General features: G+C 39.8%; 1 protein-coding gene across 1 annotated transcript in view; it reads right to left on the minus strand.

Moving 5' to 3' along the window:
• tmeff2a (transmembrane protein with EGF-like and two follistatin-like domains 2a) overlaps positions 1 to 21,848 on the minus strand; it is a 93,236-nt gene extending 71,388 nt beyond the window's left edge. Inside the window, exons 1-4 of the mRNA XM_060827389.1 lie at positions 21,231 to 21,848; positions 19,681 to 19,790; positions 19,380 to 19,509; positions 18,917 to 18,943 (exon numbers count right to left, since the gene is read on the minus strand). Coding sequence (XP_060683372.1) covers positions 18,917 to 18,943; positions 19,380 to 19,509; positions 19,681 to 19,790; positions 21,231 to 21,390 — 427 coding nt within the window. The 5' untranslated portion in view covers positions 21,391 to 21,848. The remainder of the gene's footprint in view (positions 1 to 18,916; positions 18,944 to 19,379; positions 19,510 to 19,680; positions 19,791 to 21,230) is intronic.
• Positions 21,849 to 26,467: the final 4,619 nt, after the last annotated feature.

A 26,467-nucleotide genomic window follows, 5' to 3' on the forward strand; every position in this document is an offset into this window, starting at 1 on the left:
TTTTTAATTGATTAAATATAATTTGGTTGTAACTATGAATTAAATTTAATTGCGTTAGACCCTCACAATCTTTAATGCATAACATTTTAATCAAAACTTTTTTATAGATAATTACCAATTAAAATATCACAGTCCACTACATGAAAATTACTCCAATTCACACTGAAAAACAGAATTTTAAAAAATGCCCATTGAGGTTGGATGAGGACGAACACAGTAGTAGTGATGAATACAATAATAAACCCATTAACTGTGTTGCTATTCTAAATGCAATTCTTGGCTAACTGTGCTAATAAATCATCCTCTTTCAGTACACACTCCCTTATGTTGTTGCAGACATGCATGTAGTTGATGGACATGCAATCTATAGTGAGCTTTTGGTTAACTGTTCTTTAATATACTAAATGGAAACTCAATTGTAATCATGCATCCAATCAGCTAGAAAATACCATAGATTATAACTCAGTTTGTCTGCTCCAGGATTATCAATTATTCTATTTTTGTAAACAACAATATTTTCTTAATATTTGATGCAATCCATTTACCCTCTTGTCCACTTCATGGCTTCTATAGTCCTTCAAAGCAGGACCCTTGTGACTACTATTTTTTCATTGCTCAGTTTGCAGTTTAAGGGTCATAAACCCTAAGATTGTACTAACTGATGGTCAGATTTTTAAGAACTATCTCCATGCATACAATAACAAAACAAGTCTCTTGTTGTATAGTGGAAGTATCCTTATCTCTGGGCTTGAAAACTTGATACATGTCCCACTTACTTAGAGGTGTGTCATAACACATTTTAACAAGTTGACTAAAAATATCAAATGACCAAAAAAAATCTATCTAACTACAGGCCAGGTAAGCCCACATCTGATAGTAGGGATTATAACTGTGTCTTCAATCTCCCTGAATTATAGAAGAACAAGTAATGAGGACTTTGTTTCCTGATCACTAACTGGTGTCCAATTTTGGAAATATTTGGTTCTGTGCCAAGTCGAAGAAAAGAATTTCACAGGAGTTGGACATGCACCAGTTGTCTTCATCAAGGTAAAATAGCAAGGTTTAGATGTTAAGGGGTGGCAGAGTCTGTGGAATCGTACTCTAGCAAAAACAAAAAAGGTATAGGAAAGTAGAATTAAATAGTGTATCAAAACGTGTGCACACAAAACTCATAGGACTATCTTTGGCTTATTATTAATTGTTTGGGTTTTACAGATGTCCTGGAGCTGCAAAATAGGATTCACATATTAACACACACACTGAAACATTATATCATACTAGCTGTCAAAGTATGGAAGGGGTAGTGAACATTCCTGCCCTGAGTTCAGAGTCGTCAAGTGCTGTCAATTGGCTTCTTCTGCTGATTTAACACCAATGATGCTGTTTGATGCTCAGTTTTACAGCAAATAACCATCCAAAGCTGCTCACGTGTTCAGTACCAAAAGGACTCCCTCCAACTTAATTTAGAAAGGATCAGCAACCATTTAAATGTTGAATTTTTAACTGTATTTCTTTGTTTTTCTACTTTGTACTGAGAAGAACTGTAATGGTTGAACTTTTAACTTATTTCTTTACTTTTCTATCTAGTACCCAAGTTGGCACTGGTAATGGTAACTCTACACTTTCCACTGTTCTCCTGTATTTGAGTACATGTGACAACAAACCTAATTCTAATTCAAGTTAGTTGCTGATTTATGGCTTTCCAAGCTATTAGGACTTTACAAGTGATTGGTGTTTTCCACAACTATTTCAAATTGCAAATATTCATAACACATGATGTGGGAGGTGATGAAGGGTTTTACTGACTTTGCGATTTCTTCACAAATCAGCAGGAAGTCATATCCATAAAGGTGTTCAGAAGTGTCAGAAGTCACACCACACCAGTTTATAATCCAACAGGTTTCTTTGAAATCACAAGCTTTTGGAGTGCTGCTCCTTTATCGGGTACAGTATTCACCTGATGAAAGAGCAGCGCTCTGATAGCTTGTGATTTTGAATAAACTTGTTGGACTACAACCTGGTGCCGTGTGACTTCTGACTTTGCCCACCCCAGTTCAACACTGGCACCTCCACATCTTGCTATTCAGCAACAACTTCCCAGGGAGAAAGTGAGAACTGCAGATGCTGATCAGAGTTGAGAAGTGTGACGCTGGAAAAGCACAGCAGATCAGGCAGCATCCAAGAAGCAGGACAGTCAACATTACAGGCATAAGCCTTTCATCAGGAATGTGGAGGGATGAAGGGAGATAAATGGGAGGGTGAGGGTCAGCGGGGCGGGGGGGGGGGGGGGGAAGGTAGCTGGGAAGATAGGTGCAGGTGAGGGCTGATTGTGATATGTCGGTGGGGAGGTTGGAGCAGATAGCTGGGAAGGAAGATGAATAGGTAGGACTTCACTTCAACTCCTCCTCCTACTCTCCCTCCAATAAAGACATGCAAGTCCTGGGTCTCCTCCACCACCAAATCCAAGCCACCCATTTATCTCTCAGCTCCCATCTCCACATTTCTGATGAAAGGCTTATGCCTAAAACTTCAACTCTCGTGCTCCTTGGATGCTGCCAGACCTGCTGCACTCTTCCAGTGCCACATTTCGACAATAACTGTCCTGCCTGAACCCAAGTGTGGAATAATGTGAGATGTGTATTCTTCCATTAAGATGTATGTGCTGAAACCTGTCACTTGTAGCAATCACGATTGCAACCTCAGAACAGGGTGAGGACTGCATTGCAGTGGTTGTGAAAGTGAGCATGATCGTGAACTTTTATTCATCTCGCTCATTCCAGTCTAGACCTGAAGACTGCTGTGACACCTCACAGTTGCCTTGCAGTATTGCATCAAGAAGGTCACTAAGACTTATTTTAAAGAGAACTAACCACATTCTCCCTTGCCAGAGAACAGCAGGAGCGTGAAGAATTATACAACACAAACAGACCTTTTAGTACAACTTGTCTGCGCTGACCAGATATACTAAAAACTGATTTAATCCCATTTGCCAGCATTTGGTCCATGTCCATCTAAACTCTTCCTGTTTATGTATCCATCTAGATGCCTTTTAAACTCCCTCTAGTAGTTTGTTCGATACACGCACCACACCCCATGTGAAAAAATTGCCCCTTAGGTCCCTTTTAAATAGTTCCCCTCTTATCTTAAACCTATGCACCTCCTCAGCATGTCACATTTGAACCGATGTTCTGGCCAGATGTAAGAACACTACCAAAACACCATAAGAGACTTTACCTTGGTTTCTAGATGTACAGGCTAGCATATTGGTTCTGCTGATTGCTCAGCCAGTGAACAGCACAAGTTATACTGCTGGACACAAAGATCATTCAAGTGTGTTGGCAACACATGGCTGGCATGCTGCATGTAATCAATTATAATATGCATTATAATCTTTGTGCCTGTTTTCAACAGCTACCAATTTAGATCCCACCCTCACCCATCCAACTTGCAGAGGTGACAACAAATTTCACAAGGATAGATCACATTTTCAATAAAAGTAATAAAAAAGGAAACTGACATATATTCTAAACTTAGAGGTTTTGGAAATTTGTAGCCCAAATCAACAAGTAAAATACACTGTAGAAATTCATAATGTACAAATTTCAACAACTCTTGGGAACCTGTTTCCTTTTGAGCATTATATTCCTTAATCTGATTTTTGAAATAAAAACATGGGAACTGCTTTCAAAATTATAATTTTGTTTTCTTCATTACTATTCAGTTTTCAGAAATCATATGGCAATGGAGGAAATTACAGCTGTGATGTTGAATATACAAAATCCAATTATATTTTGACACTGGGGATATTAATTAAAAAATCATGTTAAATAATAGCTCCAGTAAATAAGGCAAATAACAGAATAGTAAGTTAATCAACAAGTTGCAAAAGCCCTGGAATTTTCAAAAATTAGGCACTAGCTAAGTTAGTTGAGATATCCTGAAGAAAATCTGTTATACTATATTCATAACAATCTAAAATACATATGTTTGCCTTTAAATTAGCACTTTTGAAAGTCTTGAATATCTCTTTTTCTCAATAGTAAACATTACATTGTATCACAATAGAAGTGCACCATCAAATCATGCTGAGAGACTAGAAAATTAATGCATCAACACCCTCATTACAGTCACAGACAATGAATTTCATGCAAGTACATTAAAATTCATAATTTCATGCACCCGTCACTTGTCCAAGATACCACTGCAATACATTTGATTAGTGATTCTTCCAGCTGCTCTCACTCGTGAAAATAAATTCCAAATATTTTCTCAAAAGTTACTAATGCATAACACCTTTAAAATGTAAAAACATCTTAAGACAATGGTCATGATTTTTCTGCTGTAGTCGAATGATATTAAAGTTTACTTATTTAGTATAGTGTAATGTATTATTTCTCGTGGCAACCTCCAACTCTTCTCCTGGGACCTCTGAAGTTTAAATGTCAATGTCAGATTCTCCTTACATTTTCCTTGTCATACTATATTAAAAATCAAGGCTAAAGTATAATTATTAACATAATTGACATGCTTCTTAGTAGGGTTCATTAGTAATATCCTCAAGTACTTTGACCAGAACAATTCTCACACCAGTGCGATAAAGTGCAGAACCAGCCAAAATTCTTATCAGAATTTTGCCATTCAGGTCATTTCATGTATGTTGACACAATCTCTATATCATTTCCCTTAACAATATTCAGCATAGCGAAGTCAAACCCATTAAACCCATGAAGGTATCCATGGAGTATCCTGGATGACCAGTTCACAAATATTATACACCTGTGAAGTACACGTGACTTGAACACTGGTCCCATGGCTCAGAGATAGACACTACCATTGCACTACAAGAGCCCCCAATGAAGTCACCAACAACTCTAGTACTCAATCACTGGTGATGCACTGATGATTTGTTAACTCCAATTCACAAACTGCCCCAGTAAAGTAATTAAAGATTAGGATTTAACAAAATCTAAAGTAAATACTTTTGGGTTTCTTATTGAAGGAAAGATATACTGGCATTGCAGGCAGTTCAGAAAATAATTAATAAAAGCTGAATCAGTTATGGAGACACTGTCTTACAAAAACAAGTTGAGCAAGTTGGGCCTGTAAATCATTAGAATTGAAAAGAATGGAAAAATAGTTTTAATGGGACATACAAGATTCTTAGGGGACTTGATAGAGTACATGTGGCAAGGTCGTTTCCCCTTGTGAGACGGTCAAGGACCAGAGGGCATAATCTCAGACTAAAGGGTAGCCCACTTAAGATAAAGATGAGGACGAATTTATTCTCGCAGAGGGTAGTGAATCTGGAATTCTTTGTTGCAGAGTACTGATCAGAATGGATCATTAAGTATATTCAAGGCTGAGACAGACAGATTTTTAATCAGTAAGTGAATCAAGGGTCACAGAAAAATGACAGGAAAGTGAAGTTGAGAACGGTCAGATCAGCAATGATCTCATTGAATGATGGAGCACACTCAATGGGCTGAATAGCCCATTTCTGCTCCTAGGTATTACAGTTTTAAAAGATGATTACAAGGTTTTGATGCACAGAATCAACCTTTTCAACTCAATATAGCTTCAAAGAATTTGACTGTTTTACAAGAAATTCATAATTGGCATGTTTGTTGATATACAGTAGAAATTGTTGGAAATGCAGCTTTCATTTTTAAAAAAAGATTCTTAAATACATCACAAGTAGTTCCTAAATACATTATAGGAAGGTTACACTGACCTTGTCAGCAACTGTCTGATTTCTGGTTCACTGTAAATGCTGGACATGGTATGCTTGTACCCACTGTCACCATTTAAAATGCCCTGCTGTCACTTCCATGCTTTGCTATGTGCTTCCATGTAAATATTCAATGCATTCTCTTAACTGCCATGATATGTGCATGTACACTGTCCTCTGGCATGGTGCATATCTTTTCAAGATTGCGATTTGCAACCCCTTCAAATTTAGTATTCATTCTACTTCCACTGACTAACTTCACTTCAAACTTGGAAGATGTTGTTGCACTGCAGCAACCTCATCTTTCCCTTCTTATCATTCCAAACTTGCTGCTGCCTTTCTCCAATCCGACTTCTGCCTTGCCAACAGAAAAAAAGATTGTGTGGATCAAAATCATTCTGTTATGGGTGAAACAATCTTCTATCAGAACCATCATTTTTGTGTATGCACTCTTTCCAACTGATTTTAAATATAATTGGTAATTTAATTTTTCCCCTGCAGTCCATTTTTTTAAAGCAATGATCTTTTGAGTTTATAATGTGAAAAACAACAGTCCCTACATTACCTCCAGTGGCTTTCTTCACATGCTCATATAGTCATCTAAAGTATGCTTCAGGAACTTATCCTTGGTCCCCTTCTTGTCACCATCTGCATGCTACCTCATCATATAAATCATCAGGAGGTGAGGCATCATGTCCCCTCATATGATTGCTACCTAAACTTCTGTCCCCTTAGACTTGATCCAAAGTTATTTTTGAAACTCTAAGATGAACAAGTGAGCATGTCAAAATTGCATTCAATTGATTGCAGTTAAAAAAACCAAAGCCACCAATGATTAGAATGACTAGAATTTTAACAAATGCTCACATCCCCGAAGTCTGCACTTCTCCTGCTTTTCCACACCCCTCTATTATACCCTCCTTGTTTTTAAGAACATGCTAATATATATGTGGAAGTAATATTTAGAAAACTGAAAATCATATTGATTGAACATAAAAATTGAACTAAGTTCTAAAAGCAGAATCAGTGATACAAAGTAGATTAACTCATTCAATATTTGCAAAATAATTATGCAATCCAAATAGAAAGCGGTCTCCATTATTTTCCTAAGCAACATACCAAATTTATATAAATGGCCATAATGATGGAGTCCATGCTTCTCAAAACCCAGACTGATGAGCTTCCTGACCACTTATGTTGTAATGAATACAATTACAGGGATAACTAATCAGGAGCAGGATCATTTGGTATCAGTTCTACTAATGATTTGTTCCTAGTGTTATATGTTTTCTGCTTTTTCATCCTGATAATGACTATTTTTCATACATCAATTCATAATCAGCACTTTTATTGTATCTCATTAGGGTCTATCGGCTATCTTCCTGGTCAATTATTATTAGAATAACAGGCAAAACTTGCTTTGGTACCACTTTGAAAATTAACAGATTACTTGATTATGTTTACAGGTAATCAGTGTGTTTGCTAAGAGGAACAGGGAACAAAATGGTGAATATCAGTATGTTACTAAGACGCACAGGGAATAAAATGGTGAATATCTTCAATTGGAAGATCGCCAGAGTTCTGTGAATGATTGCTCATTTACTGGTTGCCCATTGATTGGGAAACTTCTAAAGAGGAATGTAGTTTGGGGTACATATTAACCATGTTTCTGAGATGGGGAAGTGATAGTTATGAAAAATTGGGAACATCCTAGAAGATGTGACCTTGTAGAGGTTTATAAAATCATGAGGACATGGATAGGGTAAGCAGACAAGGTCTTTCCCTGGGTTGGGGAGTCCAGAACTAGAAGGCATAGGTTTGAGGTGAGAGGGGAAGATTTAAAAGGGACGTAAGTGGCAATGTTTTCACATGGTGCACACAATATTCCAAAGGTGGCCTAAACAATGTCTTGTCCAGCCACAAGCTGACCTCCCAAATTCTATATGCAATTCTCTGACCAATAAAGGCAAACATACCAAACGCCTTCTTCCCTATCCTATCTACCTGCAACTCCAAGATCTCTCTGTTCAGCAACACTCTTCAGGACCTTACCATTAAGTGTACACATCCTGCCCTGATTTGCCTTCTACAATATTAACTATGATGTATAAAGTAAGAAAGATTCAAAAGGAGTGGAATTCTTAAAATGTATTTAGAAGAGCATTTTAGAAAGTTCTACAAGAAACAGGGAGAAATTTCAGGGAATTGAGCTGGGCAAGTAGTGCAAGTGCTAGTGGGAGAGTATTTCAGTGAAAATGACCGTAACTTAGTAAAATTTATTGCTGTGGAAGGAATAAGATGGATCAGTGTAACTGCTTGTAGGAAAGCCTATATCAATGCAATGGAAGTCTTTTAAAAAGAAAACAGTGGGCGTGCAGGGCCAACACGTCCCTGTGAAAAGTGAAGAGTGGGATAAAGAGTTCTGCAGAACTTGGATATCATGGAACATATAAGATTGGATATGAAAAAAAGGGAAGCTTGTGTAGATTCCAAAGACTCAGAACACCAATTCCCCAAATGGCATGTGCCAACTGCAGGATGTTGCTTAAAAAGGAAGTTAGGAAAGCAAAGAGGGGACATGAAAAACATTGACAGATAAAGTAAAATCCAAAGGCAATTTATTGTTATATTATGGGCAAGAGAAGAGTGTTGAAGTCTTTGATCCAACTTGTTCACGCTGACCAGATATCCTAAACTAATCGAGTCACTTTTTCTGGCACTTGGCCCATGTCCCTCTCAACCTTTCCTATTCATATACCCTCCAGATGCCTTATAAATGCTGTAATTATACCAGCCTGCACCACTTCCTCTTGCAGTTCATTCCATACACGCACAACCCTCTGCGTGAAAAAGTTGCCTCTTAGGTCCATTTTAAAATCTTTCCCCTCTCACCTTAAATCTATGCTCTCTAGTTCTGGACTCCCCCATCCCAGGGAAAAACTTTGAATTTACCTGATCCATGCCGCACATGATTTTATAAACCTTTCAGCCTCCAACACTCCAGGGAAAACAACCCAAGCCTATTCAGCCTCTCCTGATAGTTCAAACCCTTCAAACCTGGCAGCATCCTCGTAAATCTTCTGAATCCTTTCAAGTTTCACAACATTCTTCCAACAGGAGCGAGACAAGAATTGCTCACAATATTCCAAAATTTGCCTAACCAGTATCCTGTACATGACTTCCCAACTCCTATACTCAGTACTCTGACCAATAAATGAAAGCATATAGATTGTCTTCTTCACTATGCTATCTAACCAGGGAAAAAGTGGGGAACATTTGGGTTCCAAATGCAAACTGTGGATGCAGCCAGAAGATGTAGGTGAAGTTTTAAATGCATACTTTATATCTATAGTCATGATAGAGAAGAACAATGTAGGTATAGAAATCAGGGAGGAAGTGATATGCTTGAACAAACTACAACTGAGATGGAGGAGATATTAGGGGTTAAGTCCCCAGGGCCAGATGAAATGTATCCCAAGCTGCTTTGGAGGTAAAGGAGGAGACTGCAGTGACCTTGACATTAATTTTCAAATCCTATCTGGATAGAACAGAAGTGTTGGAGGACTGGAGGACAGCTAATAGGCTACCATTATTCAAAAAAGAGTGTTAGACCAGGGAACCATAGGTCAGTGACTCTAATATGTGGTAAAGAAACTACTGAGGAAAATAAAATCTGAGGGACTGAATTAGTCTCCACTTGGAGAGTATTGTCAACCTGTCTTTGTCAATGACATCAGATTTAACAGGTTTTATTGAATATTTCAAGGTGTTGACTAGATGTGTGGATGAGAGCTGGGTCTCTAGCTGTTTATAATATACATGAATGTCAGACATTTGAGCACCAAGTTCACAGATGACCGGAAAATTGGTGGTATGGTAAATTGCAAGAAGGAGCATTTTTAACGACTGGACAATCCAGATGGACTGATCAGATTGGCAGAACAATGGCAAATGGAATTTAATCCTAAGAAGTACAAGATAGTGCATTTTGAGAGCGCTACCAAAGCAACGGAGTACACAATGAATGGTAAGACACGAAGAAGTTCTTGGTGTGCTTGCCTATAGATCCTTGAAGGCAACAGAATCGGTTGGATAAGGTGATTAAAAAATCATATGGGGTAATTGTAATCAATGCCTTGACTAATAAAGGCGAGCAGCAACAAGAGAAACAAGACATTAAGCTTGGCCACAGCTGCAGTAATATACAATTCTGGTTATCACACTACAGGAGGAAGTGATTAAGTGATTACACAAGAGAGAGTGCAGAGAAAATTCAAGATGTTGCTGGGGCTGGTGTGTTTCAGCAATGAACAGAGACTAGATAGGCTGGGATTGTTTTTCTTAGAGAAGAGAAGGTAGGGCATGAGGAACTTGATTGAAATGTAGAAAATTGCAAGGGGCAATAATGTGGTAGGGAGGAGGGAATTTCCCCTTTTAGAGGGATCAAAATCCAGGGATCATAACTTTGAAGTAAAAGGCAGGAGATTTAGAGGCAATTTATGGAAGAGATTTTTCATGCAGAGGGTGATGGGTATCTGGAACTCACTGCCTAAAAGGGTGTGGGCACGAACCATCACAATATTTAGCATGTATTTAAATGATCACTTGAAGCACCATCGCATGCAAGTTTGGCGGCCAAGTGTTGGAAAAAGGAATTAAGAGTACATAGGTATTTGCTGACTGGTACAGACATGAGGGCTTCTTTTTCATGACATCAGTTAGTTCAGTTAGCTGCACAGCTGGTTTGCAACCTCTTACTCATAACAGTGCAGATTTAATATCCATATCGGTTGATGTTACATTGAAGTTGCTATCTTCTCAACTTCACCCCTTGCTTGAGGCATGGTAACCGTCAGGTTAAACTCACCACTAATCCACCTCTCCCTAATGAAAGAGCAGCCCTATTCCTATTGTCTCTGGAATGATGGCAACTTTAGCTTGAAACTCTGAACTTTAAAGCTATCACGATCTTGGAGAGGATGCAGAATAGATTGATAGAATGCTACCAGGAAGAAGTGGAGGGGGTGGGGTGAGGAAGGACTATAAATACTGACATTGTTATAGTTGAGCAAAGACATTTTGGAGGCATTTTGATAGGGGTGTTCAAAATTCTGAAGGGAAAATAGCTAAGACTGTTTCCAATGGCAGGATTGGCAACCAGAGGGCACAAATTAAACATAATTAACAAAATATTAACAAGAGTTAATTGACAAGAGTTCAGACAGTATATTTCAGTTAGAGAGAAGGACAGGGCTGGTAGGAGTAGGGCATATTGGATGGTTAGAGATGTTCAGGATCTGGTCAAGAAAGAGAGGAGGCATATGTTAGGTACAGACAGCTGAGATCAAGTAAGTCTCTTGAGGAGTAGAAGGGCAGGAGAATCATACCTAAAAGGGAATCAGAAGGGCAAAAAGGGAATACATGACAGCTCTGGCAGATAAGGTTAAGGAGAAAGAAACCCAAAAGATTTCACAAATACATTAGGGGGAAAAGAGCAATAAGGGAGAGAATAGGGCCCCTTAAAGATCAACAAAGCCATCTATGTGGAACCATAGGAGATGGGTGAGAAATTAACCTAATATTTTGCATAAGTATTTACTGTGGACAAATGGAAGCTAAGAAACTAGGGGAAATAAAGAACAATGTTTTAACAGTCCACATTACATAGAAGATTGTAGTTGAGGTCTTAAAACACAAAGGTAGATAGATCCCTGGGACCTGATCAAGTGTATACAACCACATTGTGGGAAGCTAAGGAATAAATTTCAGGACCCCTAGCAGAAATATTTGTATCATCTACAGCAACAGGTGAGGTGCCAGAAAACTGGAAGGTGATTAACGTTGTGCCATTACTGAGGGGAAAGGCTACAAGGAAAAGCCAGGAACTACAGACTGATGAGTCTGATGTCAGTGGTGGGCAAGTTGTTGGAAAGGATTCTGAGGTTCACAGGTTACATGCATTTTGATGGGCAAGGAGTAATTAGGGATAGTCAGCATGTTTTGTACAATGGAAATCATGTCTCACAAACTTGACTGAGTTTTGTTTTGAGGACATGACCAAGAGGGCAGATAAGGCAGAGCAGTAGGCATTGTTTACATGGACTTTAAGGCCTTCAGCAAGGTTCCACACAGTAGACTGGTTAGTAAAGTTAGATCACATGGGGTACAAAATTGGTGTGACAGTAGGAGACAGAGGGTAGTGGTAGAAGATTATTCTTTGGACTAGAGTGTTCCGCAAGGATCTGTGCTGGTCCACTATTGTTTGTAAGTTATACACACAATTTGGATGAGAATATAGGAAGCATGATTAGTAAGTTTGCAGATGACACCAAAAATGATGGCATAGCGGGTGGTGAAGAAGGTTATTTAAGAGTATAACGGGATCTTGATCAGCTGGGTCAATGGGCTGAGGATTGTCAGATGGAGTTTAATTTAGATAAATGTGAGTCATTTCATTTTGGTACGTCAAACCAGGGCAGGACTTACATAGTTAACGGTAGGACCCTGGGGAGGTTATTGAACAGAGAGATGTAAAGTGTTCAGGTATATAGTTCCTTAAAAGTGGTGTCACAGGTAGACAGGGTGGTGAAGGCGGCATTCGGCATGCTTGCCATCATATGGTCAGAGCATCGAGTCAAGGAGTAGGGACATCAATTTACACTGTACAGGACACTGGTGAGGCCACATTTGGAACACTGTGTACAGTTCTGGTTGCCCTGCTATAGGAAGGATATTCTTAAATTGGAAAACAGACCAAAAAGATTTAGAATGATGTTGCCGGACTGAAAGGTTTAAGTTATATGGAGAGGCTGATAGGCTCAGATTTGTTTCCCTGGAGTGTAGGATGTTGAGGAGTAACTTTATAGAGGTTTAAAAAATCATGAGGAGCATTTATAAGATGAATAGCAAAGAGCTTTTTCCTGGGGTAGGTGAATTCAAACATGGACGGCATAGGTTTAGGGTGAGAGGGGAGAGACTTAAACGGGACATGAAGGGCAACTTTTCCACACAGAACGATGTGTATATGGAATGAATCTGCCAGAGGTAGTGGTAGATGTAAGTACAGCTACAAGATTTAAACGACATTGGGATAGGTACATGAATAGGAAAGGTTGAGAGGGATATGGGCAAAACACAAGCAAATGGAACTAGTTTAATTTGGGAAACCTGGTCATTATGGACAATTTGGACAAAAGACTCTGTTTCATGCTGTTTGATGCTAAGACTTTAAAAAGAGCAGAGGAGATGTACAGACATTTTGTTTAATGTCGCAAATTATTTTCTGTATTGCACAGGCTGAAAAATATGGTATCGTAAGAGTCAATGATAATTGAGAAGAAAATCACGTGTACATCCTTGAAAATTAAATATTTGCAGAGTAATGAAAAAATGTAAGGGATGAGAATAATTGAATAGCTCTTTCAGAGTCAGCACAGGAATGATAAGGTCAGTGACCTCTTTCCATGGTGTATTAACCTACAACTTTAATATGATACTGGTTTGTTTATTAAAAGTGAAAAGAAAAAAAGAGAGGAACCCAACATAAACAGAGGATTCTAGCACAAATACTAATGTGGATCTAATGTGAAGGAAAGAAACAAAGCCAAAACTCGCCGGATGATAAAAGAGATGGAAACTAAGATTAAACAGCAGAAGTAGGAATTGACAGATGCCTGGTTGATAATACAAAGTGAGAAATAAACTGACGATAGAAAGGAGTCAAGGTTCGAGTGGTGCTGGAAAAGCACAGCAGGTCAGGCAGCATCTGAGGAGCAGGAAAATCAATGTTTCGGGCTAAAACCCTTCATCAGAAATGAGGAATTCCTCACTCCTGATGAAGGGCTTTTGCCTAAAATGTCGTCTTTTCCTGCTCCTCGGATGCTGCTTGCCTTGCTGTGCTTTTCCAGCACCACTCGAATCTTGATTCTAATCTCCAGCATCTGCAGTACCCACTTCAGCCTGACTATAGAAAGGTCAGAGAATACTTAAAACAGGAAGAGAGAAAACGAGAGTATGAGCAAAATAAGGCAGCAACCAACATAAAACGGAACCCACAAGTCTTTGATAGACATATAAATGATGAAATAATGGTAAGGAAGGCATGGCTGATTTGGGAGCAAAGAGGCGATCAACATAGGGAAGTAGAGGGCTTGGCTGCAATAGCAAGTGAGTAATTTTCATTTATCTTTATTGAAGAACGTGTTCCCGAAATGGTAATGCAAAATAAATAGCTGAGATATCGTATGGACTAAAACTAAGAGATGATATCACAAAGGCTAGCTAATAATTAAAATTGATAAGGGATCAGAACTGGATGGAATGCAAGGGTGAAATTGTGGAGGTACTGGCTAGAATTTTATACAAACTGGAAAAGTGGTACAGGAGTCCTAAAAATTTCAATACAGTATGTCTTATTAAAAAAAAGGCCTAGAGCAACTCAGCACCTATAGGCCAGTTAGTTTAACATCGATGGTGGGACAATCTTGGTAATCACTTCAAGATGTATGGATTGATTAAAGAAAATCAGCATGAATTTGTTGATGGCAAATCGATAACTAATGGGACTACTTTTTTAATGACGGAGGGGCTGATGAGGGTAGCGTGGTTAATGTGGTCTACACGGACTTCCAAAGGCACTTTTGGAAAGCGTCTGTCTCCAAAGTTTAAGTCCATTGGAATAAAAATGGCTATAGCAGTAAGGATATAATGGTTACAGGATACAGATTTTTTTTCAGACTGGAGAATGTTATGAAGTGAGGTTCCCTAGCTGTTCTTGATCTATACTAACGATTTTGGCAAGGGAGATCAGGGCACAATTTCATTATTAAGATTAGAGTCAAGAGTAGAGTGGTGCTGGCAAAGCACAGCAGGTCAGGCAGCATCTGAGGAGCAGGAAGGGTTTTTGCCCGAAAGGTCGATTTTCCTCTGGCATCTAGTCCTCACTATCGCCACAATTTCATTATTTGCAAACAATACAAAATTTGTGAAATATGATAGTTATAGACTTATACAGACAAAGGGAAGCTGGTAAAATGGTAGCAAAAGAAATATAATGTAGAGAATTGTGAGGTATTATACTTTGGTAGAAAGAATGATGAGACAATATAAAGGATGATATTTTATGAGAGACCTGGGAGTATATGTGCAGAAATCGTTGATGGCAAAAGGGCAAGTTGAGAAAGTGATTAAAATGGAATACAGAATCCTAAACTGTAATAAATAAGAGACACAGGAGCAAAAAACCAAAGGCCTTAACGAGAAAGTTTTGTAAGAAAAAAATGTACTGCTTTGGATCAAGAAAATATGGTGTTCAATTCTGGGCATTGTATTTTAAGAGGGATGTGGTAGTTTTAAATAGGGCAGAGAAAGAATTTACGGGAATAGTTCCAGAATGAGCGACTTAAGTTGTGAGATTATAATAGGGAAGTTGGGGTTGATCTGTTAAAAGATGGAATCCAATAGAAGTTTTCACAATAGTGAGGGGTCTGGACGTAGAAGAAGGAAATAAACTGATTCCATCAGTAAATGGGTAACAGGGGAGAGAATTGGAAGACAACAATTTAAGGGGACCAGCTAAAGAGCAGATATCTTTATGTGTGAGACATCAATATATAGAATGCACTACCAAAGCATGGTAGAGGTAGATTCAATTGTGGCTTTCCAAAAGCGATTGAAAAAAACACCTCAGTGAAGTTTCACAACTACAGCAATAGGGCAAGGAAATGGGACTAGCTCTTGTAGACAGACCAGCAAAGACATGGGCCCTATGGCCTCCTTCTTTGCTGTTATTATTCTATGATTCTATTCCACAATTATTGAACTTCAGATTTGACCTGCCATTACTTGAAGTTAAGCACATGATTTTGTATTCCCTTACCTTTAGAAAACTAAGTTTATTTTCTCAAAGGTAAATGAATGACAATTTGCAGTATACAATAATTCAGTCAATTTGTAACTTGATAATATATATTCGATGGAGTGTTTAATGAAGCAAATGGTAAACCAAAAAGTTTCCTTATTTGATGTTGTGCGTGGCTACCCAATCCATTGGTGAATTGTATGCAATATAGTTATCTATAACCAAACTAACCTACCTATGACTGTGCAATGAAATTTCATTGTTAGAATTGCTATGTTTCATTGTTTGAAATTCAGCCATTGAGAATCAGAGAGAAGGTAATCTGGCCTGTCATGTCTATGCCAGCTCCCTGAGAGTACTGCCTAATTCATTCTATTCTCGAGAATCTCCTTCATGCCTTTGCAAATTTTGCTTTTAAATATATATCCAATTCCTATTTGAAAACTGTTTCTGGATTTGTTTCATTTCAGACATTGCATTTGACATCAAACTCACTGATCTACTAAAATTGTTTCGCCAATTATCTTAATTGGTTTTTCTCCTCATTAATCCATCTGTTTCTGGAACCAATTTCTGCTCTCTATCTTACCAAAACTCTTCAATTTTGAGCATGTCCAGTAAATTTCCCCTCAATCTTTTTTTGGAAAAATGTTGACACAACTGAATTCCCTCAGCCTTGGAGGATGACTCAGAAGTAACACAGGCACTAGTATCAACAGGCTGTTATTGTGCCAATTTACATTTCACAATGAAATCAACTCTTGTCCAATGATCTATCAGAACATTAATAAAGTGGGTGTTTAAGTTCACTGACACCATAGCATGGTAAAAGAAGCTTTCATGAGAACAGCTTTAACTATTTTGCCAATAAATAGTAACACAAAGTCAATGCTGTTTTGACCACCAATTTTGATTTCTGACTCATAGTTATAGAGAGCATACAACTAATCATTCAGCTAACCATACCATCCATCACTACTGCAAATTTGGAGAGAAGTGAGTGCTTAGCATTGTTCACGTATTGTAACATTGTTTTCCAAGACAATTCAGAAGGACAATAACATGCCAGACTACAGCTCTATCCCTTTTGTCTTCTCATTATTCCCTGACCACTGTAGTCAAATTGATAAAAGGGATAATCAAACACAATGGGTAGATCAGGAGTGGTCTATGTGTTGAACTGTATACAAATAAGACAGTTTAGGTGAAAACTGGTTAAAAGGAAACTCTGAACAGATAGCAGGAGTAAATTCTTCATGTAATCTGTGGTTAATATTTGAATGCTTTTTGGAAAGCATAGCATGCCACTAAATCTTATATTAATTCTACACACAGATGCTGTAATAGGGAACTGCATGTATTTTTCCCTTATTCTAGGTGGATGTACCAAGATGGGCCAGATGATCTCCTGTTATTTTTGGATCATATATAACTCACTGATGCAAGATTTCAAGACAAATGGAAAGAATGGCAGAAGGAAGCAATTTTGCAACCATTGTGATTGTGAAAAGCTGCCATATTAACAGAGTTCATATTTGATGTAATTACCTCCATGGAACTACCCTATTTGTCATGTTGTGGGAATTATCCTGTCCACTAAGATGGCTTTGTCTTCTGACTCATATGCAATGCACCAGGCTCACTATGGAATGGGCTTCAATACCTAGCCACTCAGCTAATTCACAACAAAATTGTTTAACTAATGGTGATGCACTAACCACTTAAGAATGTTAAATAATCATTACAGCTGTCTGGCTATTGGTTGTGAAAAGAAAATTTCAACCTATGAAGTGACATCATTTATTAAACTGCATCTTTTATATACAGGTTAGTAGTATAAAAACAGATTATTCTGCCCAACTAGTCTGTGCTAGTCATTCTGCGCCACTCTACTCTTCCTACACCTTACTAATTTATCAGCATAATTTACTGTTCCTTTGTCTCTCACGTGCCTTCTATCTTCCTCTTAAATCCAACTATGCCACTTAAATTAATGACTGCATGAGACTGCAAGTTCCAGATTCTAGCCATTTTGAGAAAAAAAATTCTTTTGAATTTCTTTTTGGATTTACTAGTGACTACCTTATATTTATGTCTCCTATGTTAAATTCCTTGAATCATAGAGACATTTTCTCCATCTAATCTACCCAATACGCCATAATTTTAAATCCTTCTATCAAGTCACACTTCAGTCTTGTTGGGTGAATAAAATATTGAAAATATTTATTGGACATTTTCTGAAAAAAAACACCTGAGGCCCATATATGACAGAAACCAAATAATAAAGCTTGTACTATAAATGAAGTATTCACATAAAAGGCTGAGTTAATAATTGCTCATCTTTAATATGAATGTGAATGGCAGAATCTGTTTGTAGATGTTTTCTTGTAAGTACTTTGACAGTTGATCCTGGAGATTCATTTCTCACTTTCCCTACTAACTTTAAACGCAATTTATATCTCTCCAAAATTAAATGCTCACATTCATTCTTGATATATGAAAAGCAAACAGATATTTTATGGAGTTTAGACCTCCAAAATGCCAAAAGCCTAGGAATGTCTTCTGACGAGTGTAACCCAATATTTAAATAATGAATATACATATAAACAAATAGATTTCATTGCAGTAGAATGTAATGTAAAAGAAGCATTGTTCTTCAGACTAATAATAACCAAGATACAGAAAACTTGAAATTATGATTAAATGTCCAGATCTACAAAAGAATCAATATTAGCAAGATGGGCTGTACAATTTCCTCCCTTGCTTGATTGTTCTATGATAGCATTAAGTTGCAGGATTATTGCCATATTGCAAACTAACTGTCAGTGAGAATATATTAACATTTCAGTTTTCTGTTTTCAGTAAGTAGACAATTTCACAAAGTTTCATCTGTGTACTTAATGGAAACATTTCACAGGACATTGCACAGGTGTAAGAATAGCTTCCTCTCAACTCAAGAGGCTGAGAGTTGAAGTCTCAGAATTTAGTATGTCACTGGAATGTGCTTCAGTTTTATTCAGGGGTGCTCAACACCTGGTGAATGAAGGGAAGGAAAATAAAACTGTCACTCAGCTATCCCCAATTCAGGTCCCACCTATCATGCAGTAACATTGCCTGTCATTGCAGAGTGGCCCAGACTGTCTAGCCCTTGCAGCTAAAGCAGGTTGCCAGAAAGTAAATAGCATCTACAGGAAAATAAAAGGAGAAAAACTGTAGAGGGGAAAATAACTTGATGTCTACATCATAAGATGCATCATCTAAAGATGACATGGCAGCGTTTGTAACAATTCTATGATTAGATTAAAAATACATTTACGACAGGCACTTACCTCCATCTCCAGAACCTGATCCCATATCTGTAGAGAGACGAGATCTAATTAGAAGGCACAGTAGTATAACTGGAATTTTTTCTACAGGATTTTTTTTTCATTCTAACATTACTTGCAGTCTATGCATACAGCTTCTATTGTTCATTATGAGAGAAATTAAACTGATGAACAAACGTCCAAATACCTACTATGGCCCTCTAAGTAACACGAATGTATTTTATTGTGGGTGAGATTGTGATTAAGTGCCTAGCACTGGGTACTTCCAGTTCCCATTTCCGTTCAATACGCTTCAATAATAGCTCTGAAACGTGATAACGAGCCATGGCTGTTGCCTGAGCCGGCCCATTTAGCAACTCCTTGCAAATAAAATCACGCCAAAAAATCTGACTTATGTTATGAATTGATAAAACCCAGGGTTAAAAGCGCGTGTTAGCGGTTATTATGCATAATACAGTATGCATACCGTTGGGACAAGATCCTTCACCCAGCACCTTTATTTCACTTTGCTGTTTGCACGCAGCCTGTCGCAGGTAACACTCGTTCTGGTAGGTATAGCCATTGGAGCCGCACACTGGCACATAGTCAGTGCTGCACTAAAATAGAAACAATTTATAATAAGAATCTGCCAGACTTTCTGCAAGGTCCACACTGCACACATTCCGAGTAGGACAGACAGTAGTCTCTCCCAGTTCACCCAGACTAAACGGAGCCCCATTAAAACAGCAGCCAAAAGAAAGCAGAACCAGCGATGTCTGTTATTTTACCTTGAGCTGGCAGTCGCAGGTTATCGTCTCTCCGATCCGCAAACACTCCCCACCAAACTGACACGCATTAATGTCGCAAAGAAACAAGTCGTGTTCTCGGTCATCAAAACCTTGAAATATTAAAAAGATAAAGAGAAAAGACAAGTACTGACAGAACTTACGTGGCTGTTGAAGATCAGACGCCAACCCTATTCGTTGGCAGATGGAAAGCATCGGTCTATGGAGTAAGTAGCTGGAAAGGGTTCGTCATCTACTTTGTCCCCGGGTGCTTGGTGGGGAAAGGGGCATTCTCGCTCAGCGATGGTTGAGGTGTCTCTGGGCAGATTGCCGTGATGGCCCAAGAGTTGCGAAAGGCAACCCCACAGCAGCTTTTGCAACCCTCTGTCAAGCTCAAGACTGCAGTTGCCTCTGAACACGCCACTGTATCTTTAAATTGAATTTCACCACTCCACATCTGCGGTCCTCTTCCCTCAATGCTTTATCCGATTTCCCTCCGCCCCCCCCCCCCCCCCCTTTTGGTGCCTAATTCTTGTTGTTATAAATGCTTCATTTACACCCAAATATATCTCACAGACGTACACAAACATATCCACGCAAGGGGCAGGAATCTGGAGGTGACATGATCAAGTTGCAACAGGGATCGAGAAGGCTCGTTTTCTTTTTAAAAGTGAAAGCCTGTCATTGTCTGTTTCTAACGAATATTGATGACCTAAATCTTGCCACTGGAGATGTGGTTAATCACAAGTCTGAAGCCGCAGACTAAAATCGCTAGCAGCCCAGTTTTTGTGTGTGTGTGTGTGTGGAATTGCGACAGAAAATATGATCTGCGGGGAGGGTGGGGAAGAAGAAGAAACGATTTATTTTTGCATTGAAACATGCAGTTTATTTCCCACATCACCCCCATGCAGTCTCTCCATCCGTCCTCACAACAGCCCCGGCTTCTGCGGGGCGCTGAAGATCTGCTGCAAGAAGCAGTCGCCAAATCCGGGCTGGTGTGTCAGGCAGGATGCTTTCGGGGGTGGGAAGAACCCAGGGCTTTCGCTCCCCGCGATCAAATTATTTCTTTGGAGAGGGGGAGGTTAAAAAGAAAGGGCAGGGAAAGCAGCATGAACAGAACAAAACAAAACAAAAAAAAATGACCAGCGCGAAGCTGGAGGCTGCGAGGGAACAATCAGCCCCCTTGCCCGAAAAAAAAATCCCTGGAATAAATCAAATTCAGCCTGAGTTTAAAACGTTCGCTGGAAAACGGAAAATGTGGGAAATTCTTAGATCAGACAGCGACGCGGAGAAAGGTTGTGCACTTTTCAGAATACCGGGTAGAAACGCTCTGCTTGCAGTTCTTTTAAAACCCAGACGCTCGTCTGCAACATCTTCGCAATACTTCACCTGAAGCCATCAGCAAGCCACTCAATCACAGACTAACTTTCAGCATCAGCGCCGGGATCGTGCTGGCGACTGGAAGTTAATGGGAGTCCTCCCTCAACCCCGTCCCTTCCCTTCCCCTGCCCGGTTCCCCTCTATCCCGCTCGGCACCTTGCACTGGCCCTTACCCGAGCAGTTCCAGCCGGTGGGTGTCTGACAGTCGCTCAGGGAGGTGGGGTAAGCACAGAGTTGGACGGGGAGCGTGGACAGGGTCAGCATCGCCAGCAGCAAGCCCGCGCGGTGGTCCGGGTGAAGAGGTGGCCAGCCTGGCGGGTGGGACTCCACCATGTCGACAGGCGGCGGCGGATCGCGGGAGCTCGGCTCAATCCCAGGCTCTCCGACCCCACCATCTTACACAGGGCACATCACGCATCCTGGACGCAGCGAGCAGCACCGCCACATGTGTGTCCGGCGGCGGTGATGGTTGCGGCGACGGCTCCTCCGCGGCTGTAGCCTTCTCCCTCTCTCTCGCGCGCTCTCTGTGGTTGTCAGTGAGTCTCGGGCTGGGCTGGGCTGGGCTGGGCGCTCGCGCTCTCGCAGCCGGTTGACGGTTGGGAGCTCGCGCTCTCTGCCTCTGTGTCTGTCTCTGTGTGTCCCCTCGCGCTCGGAAACTTGTTATTGATGAGCCGCCCGGGCGCGCGCCGGCTTTTTCTCGGGCATTTCCTCGCCTTTGATTGGAGCGGCCCGCACACCGGCACCGTCACGTGGGCCTCCGCGCCCGCCTCTGATTGGCCCGGTGGGATATTGGCGGCTGAGAGGCGAGGCGAGGAAAGTCGGCGAGAGAAGGTGAGGAGGAGGGAAGGTTGGATGGATGGATGGATGGATGTTTGGTTGGATGGATGGAGGCGGAAAAGAGGGAGGGAAGGAGGGATGGAAACAACGGGAGAGGTTTGAAGCGGCGTGAGCGGCCGAGATCCCTGCCCCACCCCCATGTACTGGACCGAGATTCCAACACCACTCCCCCCAAAAACCGTCCGCCCCCTCCCCGGAATCCAGACCCAGCTCGACCCCAAAAGCTCAGCAAGCAGCTAGCGATATATATATCCACACGGGCCCTCGGCTCGTTTTGGACCGGGATGCTTACTGCGTAAGACATCCCGACGTGATCTCCTCTCCTGGACCCAGAGCCGGGGGGAGGGGGCAGGGAGGGGAGAGCAAACGTCCGACGCCAGGGCCGCCTCCCCGACAGCGATTTGAGGGATGAGCTTGTCGGCAGCCTGTCCCTCCTGCCTCTTCACGGCCAGGATGCCCGCCTCAGCCCGGTTGGCAACAGCAGCAGCGGCGGCGGCCGCAGGTAGCACAGCTCAGCGGGTAGCCGGAAGAAAACTCCCAGCAGCTCCAAGCCGTCCGAGGGTAGGAGAGGTGGCGCTCTCAGAGCCAGTCACTCTGCAGCCCGAATTTTCTGACACTCACGTCGGAGCTAATTAAGTTTCACTGCTGAAGATGCAAGACGGCAGAGACTAACATCAGATTGAACCTCGATTTCTATCTCAGAAGAGTGAAATATGAGAGACACACGTTCGCTCGAACGCCTTCCAGAGGGGCGACATTACTAGAAGTTACATGAGACTTTTTTTTATTTTACTGGGGAAGAGACCACATATAATAAAAGCATATCCCAACCCATTCCTACCGAGGGATTGGATTAAAATACGATACATCAAATCTGTATCGATGCTGTCACAGTTCCCCGCTGAGAGGGCTGGAAGAGAAAGAATTCTGAATCTCGCTGCATCTTCCAGCTACCCTGAAAACTGGATGCTATGTGAAACTAGCGCTGAAAGCTGGAGAAATTATTTTAGATACCAGTAACCGATGTGGTCGCCGGAGTGTACACGGTATTAGACACCAGAGGAGTGAAAATTCTGAGGACAGTAAATTAGAAACGAGGAAACGATACTTGCATTGGTGACTGCTTTATGCAAATGATACAAACGGATCAATTAGTTTTGAAAGCAAAGGTTTAGAAAGTAGAGGACAGTAAAATTCTTAAACATGAATTGACATCAGCAATAGTAAATTCTGAAAGTATAGGATCAGATAATAGTAAACAATAAATTCGGAAGACGTAGAACTGGATAACTGGACAGTAAATTCAGAGGACATGGTACTGGATAACTAGACAGTAAATTCAGACAGCATAGAAATATAAACTAAAGAAGAGTAAATCCAGAGGACATAGAATCAAATAACTGTGAACCGTAACACCAAAGACATGTGATTTTTCAAATATTAAATTCTGAGGACAAAGTTGTGGATACCAGGCAACAATTCAGAGAACATGCAACTGGATAACAGAGAACAGCTAATTTTGACAATATGGAATTGGATATTGGGGCAACAAATTCCAGGAGACATGAAATTAAACATCATCAGAACATAATATTAGAATCAATATAAAGCTCAAAAAAAGTCAAGAAAATACGTTTTGACTTATTAAGCTTGTTACGTTCATTGACCATGCACAATCTATTTTAACAGGGACTCCTCAAGCCGTTTTATTCCATGAAATATTTAGCAATATTTTTCATTCATTTTTTAAAGATAAATCATGTAATATCCTACAATATTTACTACTTTAATGTTTAAAAACTCAACTGCAATTCCATGATTTAAGGAGCACTCTACTGTATTGATATTCATTTGCCATTTAGTACCTATTTTGCAAGCCAGTTTATGTCTTCTTGTATTTGGTGCATGCAAATCAGTGATATCTCCCAGCAGATAATCTGCTGTCATGTGGCACTTGTTGAAGGTCTTTGAAAATCCATGTACATTGCATCCACTTGATTGTCTTCGGTCTTAGATTAGATTACTTACAGTGTGGAAACAGGCCCTTCGGCCCAACAAGTCCACACCGACCCACCGAAGCGCAACCCACCCATACCCCTACATTTACCTAACACTATGGGCAATTTAGCATGGCCAATTCACCTGAACTGCATATCTTTGGATTGTGGGAGGAAACCGGAGCACCCGGAGGAAACCCACGCAGACACGGGGAGAATGTGCAAACTCCATACAGTCAGTCGCCTGAGGCAGGAATTGAACCCGGGCCTCTGACAATGTGAGGGAGCAGTGCTAACCACTGTGCCACAGTGGTTTCTTCAAGTAAATTAGTAAGGTTGGTTAAACATGACCTTCCTTTTGGAAAACCATGGTGTTCATGTTGTCCATCTCAAGATATTCTATTTTCCGCAATTTTAACAAATGTGCTAGTATCTTCCACATTGAAATGTATTTAAAGTATTACTTAGGCAAACAAATAGAATATTTATCACACAAGAAATTTTTATAAACATCAAATTAAGTGAATCACCAATTAATTTATTGTAGATGTTTTTGTTGAATTGTGCCATGAATTGTGAATCTTGCATTCACCTGAACAGCTGGACATGGCCTTGGTTTACCATCACATCACTGTCAATAAAGTGACACTCATTCAGTAATGCACTGAAATACTCAGCCTAAATTAAGTGTTGCAAAGTGTTGGAATTGTAACACAACATTCTAATTTAAAGGTAGGAATGCTGTGAAATAAGGGAAATCCAGACTGAGTAATACCATAGCCATTGCAAAAAAAATCACATCATAGCCCTACATTCATTTCATAATAGGATTCATGCTGACAGAAAAAAGAGATCTAGAACAAATATTTGCATGATTAAGCACCTCATTCAAGCTCCCTGCCCCCATCATTTTCAAATTTATGTCAGTTGCAAAAATCTTTTGAGTTTTTTAATGTTGAAAATGGAAGCATTTCCTTTAGTTCCCTTAACTTCCTCTGGCCCCTGTGCTTTCCCTAACCATCCTAATTCAACCTTCATCCAGCTTCAAATTTTACAGTACAATGTAAAACATACCTAAAGTGCTTGTAGAGCACAGACTTTCTTTTTAGGAGTGCGATTTTAGGGCGATTCTCCTCCATGATTCTTTTTCCAGTTAAAAAAAAATCAGCAAGATTGGTAAAACCAGACATTATTCTAACATGCTCTTATTTCCACATGAATCTTCACAAGAATCATTTCTATCATGGGACCTTTTTTTTTCTGCTTTGACCAACCTATTTCTAGCTCTTTTATATTCTACCAATTGCAGGTGTTATCAATTAAAGGAGGTCATCATGATGCCTTTAGAGAGAAATGAGCACATCATGGTGGGATGTGGAGTGCTTTTTTTCCCTTTCCAACTCCATTTTGATTTTTCTACCTCCCTCCCTCCCTACCTGTCCCGCATGTTTGATGGTGTGCTTTGGTCTTAACAGATTTTGCATGTAAAATAATCAGTTGTAAAATTCAGGTGATTTACAGGTTGCAGATAATGCACAAAGAGTATCACAAGTGATTTGTCAATGGGAAAGAGCCATTCAGTTTTCTGTAAGAGCACTTCTGGATATTAAAAGACGATAAAAAGGAAAAAAATTAAACAACACCACTCCTTAAGGCGTAGTCCTTACTAAGCTAAAACAAATATTGAAAGGCAAATTAGCACATCAAGTTCAAATGATGTCTTGATTATCGATGATGCAATGCAGTCCCTCCAGTGCCCACTAGTCGTGGATTGCCTTAAACACACCAATAGACAATGCACCCTCCATCTCCAAGGGTGACACCACTGCATCTCATCATATATAATCCACCTGCCTTTCCTTAGCTCAAAACTGATCATTACATTTTAGGCTCAATTTTCATGTATGCAACTTAATACCCAACCTTTTCATAGTATTTAATTCTGTAGCTACTGTACCATTTCTGGGACAAGACCAGACTTCTTATAACACAAGAGTGGCAGTATAATATATTTTTCTCAAGAGTAATTTCTCATCCTATCATTTGTTGAATGCTTACTCAATTCATTTTAATGGTTAAGAAAAAAAACCTCAAAGTTCTGTTTGAGCATATTTGAAGTTTACATTCCATATTCAACTTGTGAAGCAGTACTACCTCCACTTTCAAAACAACTCCTCTCATAGTTCCCATCTCTCTCCAATGTCACTGAATCCATGATCTCTGATATTGTTAGTACCCCATTTGACTTTTGTAATGCTTTAATTATTGCTATCTTAACTCCATCTACATAATTACATCTCATTGAGCATTCCAGCAAATACTGAAGAAATAACATTATTTCTGAAGAGAAACTTGAGATTCTGAACCTACTTCAACCAGAGCAAAGAAGATTAAGACAAGATTCAACAGAAGTCTTTAAAAATATGTGGTTAGATACTATACAATGAATATTTCATCTGATCTATCTGAGTGACAAGAACTTATCAATTTAGAATTATGAGCAAGAAAAAAGACTAACAAGGTGAAAATCATGACAGCTGGTGTACTAGGAATGGTTTGCCATTCTGACAGAGACC

The sequence above is a fragment of the Hemiscyllium ocellatum genome, chromosome 7 (assembly GCF_020745735.1).
Source record: "Hemiscyllium ocellatum isolate sHemOce1 chromosome 7, sHemOce1.pat.X.cur, whole genome shotgun sequence".
NCBI classification, from domain to species: domain Eukaryota; kingdom Metazoa; phylum Chordata; class Chondrichthyes; order Orectolobiformes; family Hemiscylliidae; genus Hemiscyllium; species Hemiscyllium ocellatum.